Source organism: Grampus griseus, assembly GCF_964374135.1.
Source record: "Grampus griseus genome assembly, chromosome: 3".
Lineage (NCBI taxonomy): Eukaryota > Metazoa > Chordata > Mammalia > Artiodactyla > Delphinidae > Grampus > Grampus griseus.
Window position 1 is genome coordinate 65,512,482 of NC_139019.1, and position 15,709 is coordinate 65,528,190.

Genomic DNA, 15,709 nt, shown 5'->3' on the forward strand with positions numbered 1-15,709 from the left:
TGTGCTCTGCAACGGGAGAGGCCACAACAGTGAGAGGCCCGTGTACCGCAAAAAAAAAAAAAAAAAAGATGAAAAATGTTTGTAAGGATATGGAGTGATCAGAACTGACATACCAAGTGTTTAAATTGGTACAAACCTTTTAGAAAGTTTTTGGTTGTGTACTACTAAAACTGAACATATGCATATCCTCTGGTGCAGAAATTTCACTCATGGTTATGTATCATAGATATATGCCCAACAGAAAAGCCTGGATATTGCTAGCATATTTATGGAAGCACTATTTATGCTAGTCAAAACCTGGAAAGTACTCAAATGCCTGTCGAATGGATAAATAAATTGTACTATACCCACATAATGGAATATTATACAACTATGAGCATGATCTACAATTCTAAGAAGCATTTCTGAAACATAATGTTCCATAAAAGAAGCCAGACACAAAATAAAATGTGCTGTATGATTATATCTACATGAAAGTACAAAGATACTCAAAATTCTAATCTGTTAGGAAAGTGGTTATTTGGGGACACAGTGACTGGAAAAGGGGTGTTGTGAGAATGAGTTCTGGGGTGGTAATGTTCTGATTCCTGATCTAGGTACTGCTTACATGGATTTGCTCAATTATAAAACTTCCAAGTTAGGTTTTAGATATCTGTACTTTTGCCTGGGTATAATACTTCAATATAAAGTTTTAAAAATGCAAAAAGTTTATTAGCCTCAGGCTGTAATAGCTTGATATAATCCATCTCCATTACAGGGTACTTCTATCTCAGTGGACAGAGTGAGTCCTGGGAGCCCCTTTCTTAGAGAAGATGTGATAGATATGGCCAACTCTTGGGTTCTGAGATTTTCTTTTCCAAATCTTTATGCTACTCTCCTTTTTCATTTACACAGTCTTTCTCCAGACAGAGACTAAGAACTTGATCCAATTTATCCTCACTAATTATAATCAGATTCCAGTCCTGCGATTATTCCCAGATCACTCACACAAGTTCTTGTGACTATTTGTCGTAGAGAAAGAGGTTTTGGGGAAAATGTGATCTTCATATTGTTGGAGATGGTAATTTTTATTCAGCTACACAACTTGGGCAAATCATTTATGAGCCTCTGCTTTTATCTGTAAAAATTGTGAATCAGTATTGAACAGAACTGTGATTTACTGAGTTTGATGGTTGGCTATTATATAGCTTTTTGTTTTACTTGTTTCCTTGGTGCTTTGTATAGCTGAGAGACCAGTACAGAAAGCATCATTATTTGATAGTCACAGTTTCTTGCAAAAATATTTTTTTTCTTTTATAACAGGTGATCAGAAATGGAGAGAAAAGTAAACAGAATCTATCTTGCTTCTGAACCTGATATAATTCATTTTCTACAAGTTGCTTGGGAAAAAACACTAGGATCTGGTTTTGTTATTACACTTACTGATGGTCAGTCAGCATGGACTGGGACAGGTAATGTTAAAAGCAAATTTTTTAAAGAAAAATTTCAATAATGTGCTATTCTTCAGTCCTCAGTGATACTTCAAATTAAAGTGTTTCTTTAATAGATATTGGTTAAAATGAACATGATTGCTTTTACTTGTTATTGCTGTCTGATTTACACACAGATTTGTAATATTAATATTATTTTCTGTAAGTAATATTAATAGAAGGATAGAGAAATAACCATTTGAGTCTTAGTTCTTGGAGTTGGTCAGAGTTTTTAAAATGATCTCTTTATACAAAACATAAATAGTACTTTTTATATATATCTTTTCTTAGGACCCCAGGGAAATATTGGGAGGCACAGGAAGGTGGATTGGCTGGGCCAAGGCTTGGGAGAGTGGGGTGGTGGTGGTGTTCTTTTTATTTCATATACTTATATTGTTGAATTATTTTCCAGTGAACATGTACTACATTTGTAACAAAATGAAGCAGAACTAATAGCCTAAAACTTTGTAAACCAAAGTTCAAACCCGTTTATGGGATTTTGGCTGTTATTTTATGAAATAGACTTTTGCTTTTTTTTATCTTTGGTAATAATCTTTTTAAAGAGGTTAATGACCCTGAAATCATTTATGGGACATTGCAGGTGTAAAGTCAAAATATCTAGAATTATGTTTTACTCATATAGCAAAATTTTGTTCATAATATACTTCTAAAGTGCTTTATTGAAAGATTTAAAAAGCTATTTCTACAGTTATGAAATAGTCATTTCTAGAGTTATGTTGTAAATGATGTTTTAGGTAAAATAATTTTGTCATGTTAATTTATGTGCTATTTGTATCTTCTATCAACTTTTGAAATATTCCCCTAAAATTTATTACTGTAATAATTATTATATCACCTTTTAAAATCACAATACATTGTGAAGTTTTGTTTTCTTCTTGAGTGTTACAAATTCTGTTATACAACGTAGTCAAACTGAATTTGTATTTACAGGGTTTTGGTTTTTAATTACTCATTTTTTTATGACAGAGAATGAGGAATGGTAATATAAGTATTACTGTAAAATAAAGAAATTTCAAGGATAATGTTTGTAGTACCTGTTATGGTATCTATTTAAGCTGTAAATTTCTATGTAAGAGAATTCAGTGGTTGGTTGGTTATTGCAGTGCAGGACTGGAGGAAAATTTGTCAGGTTAGCTCTATGTATGCTGGTGAAGGTATACCCAAGTGACAATAACTCTGTTTTGGGGTAAATGGTACACAGGGTTGAAGACCATGGCAGTAGTCTAATGCCAGTTTTCAGGGAGAAAAGAGCAATTCCAACAGCACAGCCCAGGAGGCAGGTCCTAGGTGATGTGGTTGGTTGTATGTAAGGAATTTATAACTTAGATATTTCCAATTAACAAATGGTTTATTCTGTATAACAAGAAGTTGTGGTCAGACGAATGACCTTGAGGTATTTTAAGAACCTTAATTATCAAAGAAAAATATTAAATTTTGATGTAGTCAGTAAACCTCATTCACCAGGACAAAGAACAATAATACGTTGTTTGAATTTTTTTTTATATCATTAAGGACTGGGAAAAGAAAAAGAATACCGTGGTTAAATCTTAATTTAACCAGAAATTTAAGTTAACTTTACATTTATGGAACATTTTGTTTATGTCATACAAAATGTGCTGGCAGTTGTTCTTAATATTGTTAACATGAATATTGTTTCACTAGCCTACATTCATTGAGAGCAAAGTCCACATCTGATTTGCCAACCACTGTTCATAAGTATTTCTATCAGTACATAGGACATACATGCCTTGATGGATATTCTCTGAAAGAAAGAATGAAAGGATGCCTGAAATATATAAAATTGGTTAGGAAAAAGAAGAAAGGAAACTACTCATTTTAGAGTTAGCATATATTTTAATGAAAACTCCAGTTTCATATTTACTTGTTGGCGTTGATCATAAATGCAGTATGTTTTACCATTTGTTTTTCAGCTAATGAAATTTAGTGTGACAAAAATGTGATATCTAACTTCTGTATCCCTTGGTGGATTGTTAATCTTTTGGCTTCCTGTACTGAACAAGCTTTCAAACAGAAAATTTTATAGTGCACTGGATCTGGTCATTTATTTTCAAAGATATTGAAATTTTAAATCTCACAAATGTTTAATGCCTTTTATTACTCACGTGTGAATTTCAGGGACAAAATACGTAATCAAATAATATAACATTGTTTCCATGTTTAGTTGTCTTATACATAAATATAATTTGGTTTGGCACTTTACAGATAGACAATAAGATAATTAAGAAATTGAAACAATTAAATAATTGAAACATGAAAATGAATTTCCTTCCTATACCTCATCCTGTTTTTTGTACAACTTTTTGATTTCTGCAACCTTCAATTTGGATAATTTTTTTTCTCTTTTCATTTGAGTGAAATTAAAAGGATGTGGGGTTCCTTTTAATCTCCCACACACTAAACTCACTGATTTCTTTTCCATTAGCAGTGTTTTATCTAATGAATGTTTTGGGGTCTAATTATCATGTGGTCTATCATCACTTCAACATTATAGAGGATTATATCACAGGGTTAAGTCACAAAGTGGGTTAATGATCGATGACTGTTATTTGACTTTCATAAGAATTGCAGTCAGCGATAAGAAACTTATATCACCCATCTCTGGGGTAAAGTTCATTGAAGAGTAAATTAAACTTTTTAATGCATTTATTATCAAATAATTATATCCACCTATATTTGTTCTAAACACTGATATGTTTGGTGACCTATATGGAGATTATGTGACAGAGCTCAGTAGAAAAATGATTTTTAAAGAATGAAGTGGAAAAGTGGGTCCGTGATATGATGACTTATTAGGTCTGTGTGTCTTCTCAGCTCTGACACAAACTTAAGATATGCAGTCTTTTGGTTCATTATACATAAGGATCCAAAGTAAAGAATTTTCTTTCCTTACTTACATCTTCACCTACCCATAAATGGTGTTAAAGTGATGCTTTCTTGGATTCTACCTGTCTGAGAACAATTCCTTGCTTTTTGGTCATGTTGGCCTGCTCACTTTTTATGCCATATTATGTTGCTCATCTGTATCCTTGCTGAATTTTAATTATTTTCATGGCTTTTATCCCTGGTCACTGAAGTTTTTAAAGGAGCATTGACTGCTTACAGCTGTGCTTCCTGCAGCACAAAATTCAAAACCGGTGACCAAATTGTTTTTCTAGGATTGAAGTTCTAAATAGGCAGTCAGAATTTCACATTGACTGTTATAGGAAATGTTCAAGTAAATTTTTCTTCTTAAACTAATACCTTTTTTTTTACAAAACATATTTTTTAAAGGAGAGGCACAAATAGAAATAATTTCCTTTCACATGTTTTTTTCCTCTCAAGAATGAAATATTTTGAAACACTAACCAATGCAGCATTCACAGATGGAGTAACATACTAAGAGGGTATCTGAAAGGTTATCTAAGATGTCAGCACTTGAATCAAGGCTCCATAGGCTGGCATTTTTGTCTAATGGTTGTATCCCTCGTGCCTAGAATAGTGCCTGGCACATAGTAAATGCGCATTAAGCATTTTTGGACTAAATGAATTGAATCAATAAATTCCATTAAATATTTTCAGACAGGCATCTTTTCATTGTAATGAAATTTAGAATACTTTTTACTAGATGTTTTATCAGTAGACATACTTTATTATTTTTTTAATATATTTATTTTATTGGAGTATAGTTGATTTACAATGTTGTGTTAGTTTCAGGTGTACTACAAAGTGATTCAGTTATACATATACATATATCCATTCTTTTTCAGATTCTTTTCCCATATAGGTTATTACAGAATATTGAGTTCCCTGTGCCATACAGTAGGGCCTTGTTGGTTAGCTATTTTATATATAGTAGTGTGTATATGTTAATCCCAAACTCCTAATTTATCCCCCCCATCCTACCTTTCCCCTTTGGTAACAATAAATTTGTTTTTGAAGTCTGTGAATCTCTTTCTATTTTGTAAAGAAGTTCATTTGTATCATTTATTTTTTTGCATGTTTTCTTATAAGTTTTTCTATAGTTTCATTAAAGATAGTTTCTACAGATTATTTCCTATTTCTCTGAGAAATAATTTCTCTCTCTAGGTACTTATAACTCTTCAAAATTATCCAAACACAGAATATGAAATTATTCCTCAGATAAGATGCATTTGCCTTCTTACTTTTATGTTTTTTCAGAAGAGCTAATAGGGTATTTGAAAGGTCAATAGATTTGATAGTGGTGATCATCTTAAATATGCATATGCTTCAGAGAGAGAAAAAAATATGTTGAAATATTTTAGAAGCTGTAAAATTACACAAGCATATTTTTATTCTTACCTTTTTTCAAAGGCTGTGTTGAGACTCATATTTCAATATTAGAATTTATCAAAAACTGATCAGGAAAAATATATGGATGCATTCCTGGACTCTCTTCCTCATTGCCTGTCATGGGGCTTCCAGACCCTTGATAGCACATGGACCAACGTTATGCAAAGCTGTTATATTTTTAGGGATTCTTTAATCAAGATTTTATTGTTTCTATATTATTTCATACCAGTGTGTTTTTTTAATATTATGGAAGTAAATAATTTAGCTAATGTCCCATATCTCTGCTTCACCTCAAACCAGAACAACCAGAGAGATATAAGTATGACCCCAGTTTTACCACTTACCTACTTCATGACCCTAGACCATTACTTGATCTCTCTGAGCCTCACTTTTGTCATTTGTAAAATGAGAATATCTATCTTTCAGTGTTGTAAGGAATAAAATAGATAAATGTAACCTTTAAGTAAAAAAGTATAGAACTGTATGAGTCTTTCATCATTGTGGTATCCTGAGTTGATACAGGAAACCACCCAACCATACGTACATTCCAAATAAATATTAGATTAAATCTTGTAATTTTAAAAGCAAATAAACAGACACATTGCAGCCTTTGAATGTAAGAAAGGGAATCCCCAGGTGCCATGTGTGAAGAGGTATCTGAAAACCGAAGTGGTTAATGGGAACTAAAGAACTATAAGTTCATGGAATATCTGAACTAGATACACATCTAAGCGACTGTGGTTGTAATACCTGAGTGGAGTGGCCTGTTGAGACTGCAGGCCTCTTAAGGAATTTCTTTATCTCTAAAGATAAAGAAAGTAACCTGGAAGTGATCCTGTTAATAAAATCTTTAAAAAAACAGACAAAAAAATTACTCTGGCTTGGAGTTGTAGAATCAGAGTAGTCACTAAGGGTTATGAGTAAATTAAAAGTCCTAACAGAAATCAGAATCCTGTCTGTGTTTTATAAGTGTGAGGGTGGGGGGTTTAAATTTGAGCTGTCTTAAATTTGCCACAAGTATAAAAACCAAGTGAAGAAATTAACTTTCAAAACTGGTCCAGAACTGGTGAAACCTGTAGGGACTACAAGAAAGGCCAACCAGCAACCTTCATTTAAAGCCTTAAATGAAGGGCTTCCCTGGTGGCACAGTGGTTAAGAATCCGCCTGCCAACGCAGGGGACACGGGTTCGATCCCTGGTGCGGGAAGATCCCACATGCCGCGGAACAACTAAGCCCATGCGCCACAACTACTGAACCTGCGCTCTAGAGCTCATGAGCCACAGCTACTGAGCCCACGTGCCACAACTACTGAAGCCCGCGCGCCTAGAGCCTGTGCTCCACAACAAGAGAAGCCACTGCAGTGAGAAGGCCACACACCACAACGAAGAGTAACCCCCACTAACCACAACCAGAGAACAGCCCACGTGCAGTGAAGACCCAACGCAGCCAAAAATAAAATAAATAAAATAAATAAATTTATTTAAAAAAATAAATAAGTAAAGTCTTAAATGAAGACTTTCTGCTGTCCAGAGCACTTGATACTCTGGCTAGAGGAGAGTCACGTTCACACCTCACAAAGCAGGAAAGGAAAAAAGGCAGAGCAAGAATGTGTCAGCAGCTAGAAGAAATGGCATTCATACCCTAGGAACCACGCAAAGAGAGTGATCTGAATGAGATCTTAAATATATTTAAATCCTTCAAATATTGAAAAGAAGGGTGTGGCAAGAACAAGATATTATGAAAAAGAAACAGAGGATATCTAAAATTGAACATGTAATCATTGAAGTAAAAATCTCTACGGATGAGTAAAACATCAGCTTTAAACGTACCTAGATGAGAGAATTGGAAGCCAGATATATAATATAACGCAAGCCATAGAGGAGACAATAAATATTAATTCCCTTCCCTTTCCTTCCTCATCGACTCCCTTCATCTACCATTTTTATTGTTGGCACATAATGAGATGAGAAGAATGAACTCCATTTTTACTTTAATTTGACTCTGCCCATGTGAGTGAGAAATAAACTATAGACTATTTAATCTCTTTAATAATTGAGGCAAGGAAGAAAGCTGTTTTAAAATATTGAGCTTATTAATCATTATAGGAAATAATTGCTATGACCTAGGAGCAGGTACATAAGACGGTTGTTTCTGTGGTAACTTATAATCCATGTATTTGATCTGAGGACAGAGAAAGAACACAAGGAGTCTAATGCTTTCCAATGAGATGTGAGACTAAATTAATGTCTCAAAAATTGCTAGTTCAGTTAAAAGGTATAATTTGACTTAAAAATGTGTGGTGCAGACATTGATTTTACTTTTTGTTTAAATTTCTGTGACATAAGTAATAAATTAGTAGCAACAGGTAAATATGTTTATTCTTAGGTTTAGAATTTGTTTTCAAGTAAATAAGGCTTTTATTACTGTTTCTCATAGTTTGTGAATCAGAGATTTCCCAAGAAGCTGATGACATGGCAATGGAAAAAGAGAAATATGTTGATGAACTGAGAAAAGCACTGGTGTCAGGAGCAGGACCAACTGACACATACAAGTTTAATTTTTCGAAAGAGTCTTGTCACTTCTCCTTTGAGAAAAACTTGAAAGATGTTTCAGTAAGTAAAACTTTCCATAATGTTATAATTGGTAAAATGTTAGAGAATACTTATTGAGAAATTATTTAAGTAACTAGCATATTATTCCCAGAATAGCTCAGAAACAAAAGTTTAAAAAGTACTTGGTTTCCAAGTTGGAAAAATGCTTCAAAGTTATAGTCATTAAATGCTTTATGTTAATGAATTGTGAAAAAAACTATTGGAAAATATATTTCATTTTTAATGCTTTAAGACTAAGTATTATTGAGATAATTACACGAATGAGCAGTATGAAAAGTGGCGTCAGAAGTTTTAGACCATGAGACAAGGCTTACTGAAATGAGTTTGGGGAAATACTGATTTTTGAGAAAGAAAATAATATATTTTTCTTTGAATATTTAATAATTATAACCTATTTTCTTCTTTATTAGCATGTATTTGCAATTACAAAATTATATAGATAAGTGTAGTAAGACATTTGATTAGAAATTAAGGTATTTTATTTATATTATCAAACTTAGAAGTATTAAAATAGAAAGAAATAACTTTCAACCCAAGCTTTCTTAAATTTAGAGACAGTTATTGAACAGTTTGTGCCGGAACTAAATTGAGTTTAAAAAATTCTTTTAAAAAAAAATCTTTAATTCAGAATGATTAAAGGGATTTCACCAATTAGAGAAACATTTGAAGCAACAGATGGAATCATTAATTTGAAATATATATTATCCTGTATAGAATAATACAGAGCCTGGCTTCAGTAATTGTTTCTGAAAAATTTAGAATTATTCTGAATTGTTTAGAAGATACATACTTATAGTACTTAGCTGCCAATTTATGTAAGTTTCAATAAGCTGAGGTTCTTAAGATGATAATTTAAATTAGGGTAAGGTTTGAACTGACTACTGAAATTTTGTTATTTATCGCAAAATACTCTTTCCTGTGGCTCAAGTACAATCAAATGATGTTATATACTATGGAACTGCTGACTGTTGCTTCTAATATTTTGAAGCAGATCATTTTCAAATTGGTTATAATACCATTTCCCACTCAACAAGCATATGTATGTAATGACTAACATTATTTCATGCCTCCAGTTTCTGGTTTTCATATGTGTTGTGTTACACTGGTGCATAACAAATTAAGAGTGTGAGAGTACTTTTGGGTACCTGAAAGGCTTTTGGTATCTTTGACATGGTGAAAAGGAGGGTTTGGATGGAGTACTTGACATGCTTAGCGATACATCGGATCTTGCTGCCTTTGTGAAGAAAGTCCTCATGACTTCAGTTGTTTACAGTTGGCTTGGCATGTATCAGACTCAAAAACCGTGACAATAATCCTGAAAGATAGCTTGCTTACTACCCTGATATTAATCAACTTTATCAGAGCCAAAGGCTTGAACCACTAGCTTTTCAACAGGTTTTCTCAAAAAAATAGAAACAGATTAAGAGATTCCTAGTAAGGCAGATGAGTGTTGGTTCCCTAACAAATATGCCCTAAAGCACTACAATGCAGTTTAGATTCCTGCCTCACTATTTATTCACTTATTAATTTGCGTATGAGAAAAAGAAAGGCTACTTTCAGAATGGTTTGTTGAGGAGGAGTTCATGACTTGGCTTACTTGAGAGATATTTTTGGATGTTTGAATGAGATAAAACTTTCAGTATGAGGTGCTACAGTCAGCCTTACGGATGCAGATGAAAATCACAAGTTTATTTGGCCAAATTTCCGTGGGAATCTTCTAGTGCTGTAGAATGTGCTTCTGCAAATTGAATTTCAGAGTGACAGTATCTTTTAAATTCATCTGCTGGCAAAAATATGCAGACAATTGGAAACATGGCAGAATACTTTTTAAGGCTAATTTTGCTTTGGATGACCTAAAACTTTAAAAGGAGTTTGTAATCCATTCCTTGATGACACAGATGTCTGATTGTTGCCAAAAATGACCTCCTACACTTAGAAGAAAAGAATGAACATAGATTCACCTCAAAAGGTTATAGTGAATTCTGTTCTGTTGTTGACATAAGGTTACTCTCCCATGACAAAGAATATTCCATGAGTTCTAAGTACATTAGCTACCAGTTTCATACCTCTTAGAGTCAGGGTTTTTGGGCATTTGTTGTCATCAATTCAAAAAGTTTTATGTGTCTAATTCTGTGTTGAAGATCACTGCATAATTTGAACACTTTGAGTATTCAAGTCATATGACTTATTTGAAATTTACATTTCTATCAAATTTTCTCCTTTTTTTCCTATTTTTAAAAAGGAAATAACTACTAATTTTTATATTCAAGAAGACCTGTTTTTTTTGAAATATTACCTTGTGTTTTAATTGTCCATTTCCAAAGCAATGAAATATTTAATATGTATAATGTGTATGTTGACGTTTATATACATTCTTTTTGAGGGATGGATCCATAATTTTCATGAGATTGCTTTTGAGCTCATAATACTCAAAATTTCATTTTTGCTCTCATTGGCTTTTCCTTACAGATAACATAGACTTCTAATTTTAGCTTAATTCTCATTGGGATAAATGTTGAATGGCCAGTTGGACGCTAACTCTTTTTCTCCGTACAGTACAAACCTCTGGGACCCTTCCTGCTCCATCACCAGGACACTTCAGTTGGCAGTAGATTGTTCTGGATGACAGCATACTCTAGTACAAGCATTTAGAACTCATTATCTCTTCACTATAAGTACTGTTGCCTACTCAAGAGATTATCATGTACTTTGTGTCACTCTTTTCGCTCTGCCTTTTACAGTTCATATGGATTTTGCAGTATATACTTTGTCATGCAAATAATACATCTTAATTAAAAATGTCTTCCTGGGCTTCCCTGGTGGTGCAGTGGTTGAGAGTCCGCCTGCCGATGCAGGGGACACGGGTTCGTGCCCCGGTCCGGGAAGATCCCACATGACGCGGAGCGGCTGGGCCCGTGAGCCATGACCACTGAGCCTGCGCGTCCGGAGCCTGTGCTCAACAACGGGAGAGGCCACAACAGTGAGAGGCCCGCGTACCGCAAAAAAAAAAAAAAAAAAAAAAGTCTTCCTCTTCTTCTCTCATAATTTGCTCTGTTCCTTCAGAAAACATTTTCATTCATGAGCCATGTAAAAAAGACCTAATTTTTTTTATAAGAGTAACCCTGGGGGGAGACAAAATACCTGTATGCAGAAAACTATAAGACACTGATGAAAGAAATTAAAGATGATACCAACAGATGGAGAGATATACCATGTTCTTGGATTGGAAGAATCAATATTGTGAAAATGACTATGCTACCCAAAGCAATCTACAGATTCAATGCAATCCCCATCAAATTACCAATGGCATTTTTTACAGAACTAGAACAAAAAATCTTAAAATTTGTATGGAGACAAAAAAGACCCCGAATAGCCAAACAGTCTTAGGGAAAAACATGGAGCTGGAGGAATCAGACTCCCTGACTTCAGACTATACTACAAAGCTACAGTAATCAAGACAATATGGTACTGGTACAAAAACAAAAACATAGATCAATGGAACAAGATAGAAAGCCCAGAGATAAATCCACGCACCTATGGTCAACTAATCTATGACAAAGGAGGCAAAGATATACAATGGAGAAAAGACAGTCTCTTCAATAAGTGGTGCTGGGAAAACTGGACAGCTACATGTAAAAGCATGAAATTAGAACACTCCCTAACACCATACACAAAAATAAACTCAAAATGGATTCGAGACCTAAATGTTAAGACCAGACACTATAAAACTCTTAGAGGAAAAGATAGAAAGAACACTCTTTGACATAAATAACAGCAAGATTTTTTTTTGACCCACCTCCTAGAGTAATGGAAATAAAAACAAAAATAAACAAATGGGACCTTATGAAACTTAAAAGCTTTTGCACAGCAAAGGGAACCATAAACAAGATGAAAAGGCAACCCTCAGAATGGGAGAAAATATTTGCAAACAAATCAATGGACAAGGGATTAATCTCCGAAATATATAAACAGCTCATGCAGCTCAATATTAAAGAAACAAACAACCCAATCCGAAAATGGGCAGAAGACCTAAATAGACATTTCTCAAAAGAAGACATACAGATGGCCAAGAAGCACGTGAAAAACTGCTCAACATCACTAATTATTAGAGAAATGCAAATCAAAACTACAATGAGGGGCTTCCCTGGTGGCGCGGTGGTTGAGAGTCTGCCTGCCGATGCAGGGGACATGGGTCCGTGCCGCGGTCCAGGAGGATCCCACATGCCGCGGAGTGGCTAGGCCTGTGAGCCATGGCCGCTGAACCTGCGCGTCCGGAGCCTGTGCTCCGCAACGGGAGAGGCCACAACAGTGAGAGACCTGCGTACCGCAAAAACAAACAAACAAACAAAACTACAATGAGGTATCACCTCACACCAGTTAGAATGGGCATGATCAGAAATCTACAGACAACAAATGCTGGAGAGGGTGTGGAGAAAAGGGAACCCTCTTGCACTGTTGGTGGGAATGTAAATTGATACAGCCACTATGGAGAACAGTATGGAGGTTCCTTAAAAAACTAAAAATAAAATTACCATCTGACCCAGCAATCCCACTACTGGGCATATACCCAGAGAAAACCATAATTCAAAAAGACACATGCACCCCAATGTTCATTGCAGCACTGTTTACAATAGCCAGGTCATGGAAGCAACCTAAATGCCCATCGACAGACGAATGGATAAAGAAGATGTGGTACATATATACAATGGAATATTACTCAGCCATAAAAAAGAATGAAATTGAGTCATTTGTTGAGACGTGGATGGATCTAGAGACTGTCATACAGAGTGAAGAAAGTCAGAGAGAGAAAAACGAATATCGTATATTAACACATGTATGTGGAACCTAGAAAAATGGTACAGATGAACTGGTTTGCAGGGCAGAATTTGAGACACAGATGTAGAGAACAAACGTATGGACACCAAGGGGGGTAAGCCACGGGTCGGGTGGTGGTGGTGGTGTGCTGAATTGGGTGATTGGGATTGACATGTATACAGTGATGTGTATAAAATTGATGATTAATAAGAACCTGCTGTATAAAAAAATAAATAAAATAAAATTCAAAAATTAAAAAAAAAAAAGAGTAACCATGGGTTCATAGTTTAGCTTGCTCATACATCTGTTTTCTCATCTATAAAGTTTTGAAGTGATTTCTTGGATTCATTCCAGGTCATCTAACATACTGCAGTTTTATGTTTCTAAAAATAGTCCTAATGAAGGAAAGCCATGAGGTTTGAAAGAAAATTAAACATGATAAGCACACATACACACCCTCCCCCACACACTAGAATCATACATGAAAATTGGCTTTAGGTTTCTGTTAGAATTAAAATAAAGTCTTTTTGCATTTTCTTTCCCTTCCTCTCTCCTGCCCCACCAGCAGATATTGGCTTCGGATACAGTTAGCCTGAAAATTTGATGACTTAAAAAGCATGGAAGTTTGCTTTTCTCTGATGTAATGATCCAAATAGGCAGGCCTGGGTTAATACAATGGTTTTATGATGCAGGGGCCCAGGGAGTTTTTATCTCATTGTTACTGTTATGCTCACCTTTCAGGCAACAAGACTGAGTTAAAGAGAAAATAAAGCACACATGCATTTTCTTTGACTATCACTGTAAAATTGCAAGCATTACTTTTGCTTGCATCCCATTGTCCAGAACTGTCACATGGCTTCACCTAGCTGCAAGGGAATCTGTGAAGTGTGATCTTCAGCTGTGTCCTATGCCCAGAAATTTTCATTACTGTGTAAAAAGGGGAAGGTGGATATTGAGGAACAAGGAGCAATCTCTGCATGTTACATTTTAGGAGAGATTGAAGTGTCATTCAGTCATTTAGAAGGATTCACTTTTATTGTTACAAGGGTCTTTCTCTAGAATTTTCATTATAAATAATTGTTTCAGTTGTTTAAAAAATGTTACAACATATAGTAAGGTATAGGTTAGTTTGTATCTTACTATATGTCATAACTTTTTTTAAGTGGAAGTTAAAAAAGTTCAAACAACCTCTCTATATTTATTTAACTTACATTTCTCAGATATATAAAAATGAAGTAAAATAAGTTAGCCCAAACATTCAAAGTTGTTTTTAAAAACAGCAGTCTAAAATCCTATATTATTGCCATGTGTCCCTGTGGTTTGGGGGACTTTGAAATCAAATGGGTATTTCCAGATGAAATATCAGAATTGGAGCATTTGTTATGGTACTCTGCCAAAGAGTTTGTCAAAAATAGTAATGATTTTCAGGTTTGTGGGAGTATGGGTTGCAAATGTGTTGCTTGAATGCCTCAAAAAGAAATTGCAGTATTCTTTATTTCTATGATAAAAATATTTGTATACGTCTGCCATTTTTGTATTAAACGCTTTATAATTCCTGACCTTTGGGAATGTGGGAACTAAATCAGTAATGTAAGTGGTGCAGAAGTCCTGCTCAAAGTATATGTTTTGTAGTTCAGCCATGGAAAAGACTTCAGAATTATTACTTTAAAAAATTAATTTTTAGTTATACAGTTTTGTATTTGAGAACTCATTTTCCTTTTCTTTTTTCATATTGCTCTGCTTTGATTTAAAGTGTTTTCTTCTTTTATAAGAAACACCTCAGTCATTATATTTTAATTTTTTCAGTTATTCCAGGATTTTTCAGAAAATAAACAACTTAGAGCAAAAACAGAAGTAGGAAGTAGCATGTAAAAACTATGCTCTAAGAGAACTTTTGAGTATTAATATTTGCTTATTATTTTCCAGTTAATCTCCTTTTCAGTTAACATGTACTCTCACTTCATCATGTGGTGTTGGCATCGTCACTCTCTGTATGTGAGGAAACAGTTGCTAAAAGCATAAGCAAGTTCCTAAGGAAAGCACAGGTAGTAAGTCAGGTAGGGTAGAATCCAGGTTTCTGTCAAAATCAAGTAAAACTTTTCTTGTTGTTTAGGTGTAGTGTACATACAATAGAATGTACCTATGTAAAATTCAGTTTTCATTACTCTAGACAGTTCCTTTGTGCCTCTTTGAGGTCAATCCCCAATTAGCCCCTTTCTTCCTCACTCTGCTTACTCTCCAGGTTCCAGGCACCCACTAAACTTTTAAATTTATTTGGACTTATACTGAGGCTCCAAATATGGTCTCTCTTGTTCAGTGGTCTTTGACCACTTGAAAGAAATGTTTATTCTGCTGTTGTTTGGTGGATTGTTCTATAAATGTCAGATCAAGTTGGTTGAGCTTGTTGTTTAAGTTTTCTATATTTTTGCTTATTTTCTATCTACTTGTTGCACCAATGACAGAGAATGTATTCAAATCTGT

General features: G+C 34.4%; 1 protein-coding gene across 4 annotated transcripts in view; it reads left to right on the plus strand.

Moving 5' to 3' along the window:
- The window catches only part of XRCC4 (X-ray repair cross complementing 4), a gene marked incomplete at its 3' end in the record, with an annotated part of 279,876 nt that overhangs the window by 25,872 nt on the left and 238,295 nt on the right, over window positions 1-15,709 (plus strand). For all 4 annotated transcript variants that reach the window (XM_082651921.1, XM_082651922.1, XM_082651920.1 and 1 more), the window contains exons 2-3: window positions 1,303-1,451; window positions 8,238-8,413. In XM_082651921.1, the coding sequence (XP_082508047.1) occupies window positions 1,313-1,451; window positions 8,238-8,413 (315 nt within the window). In that variant the 5' untranslated portion in view covers window positions 1,303-1,312. The remainder of the gene's footprint in view (window positions 1-1,302; window positions 1,452-8,237; window positions 8,414-15,709) is intronic.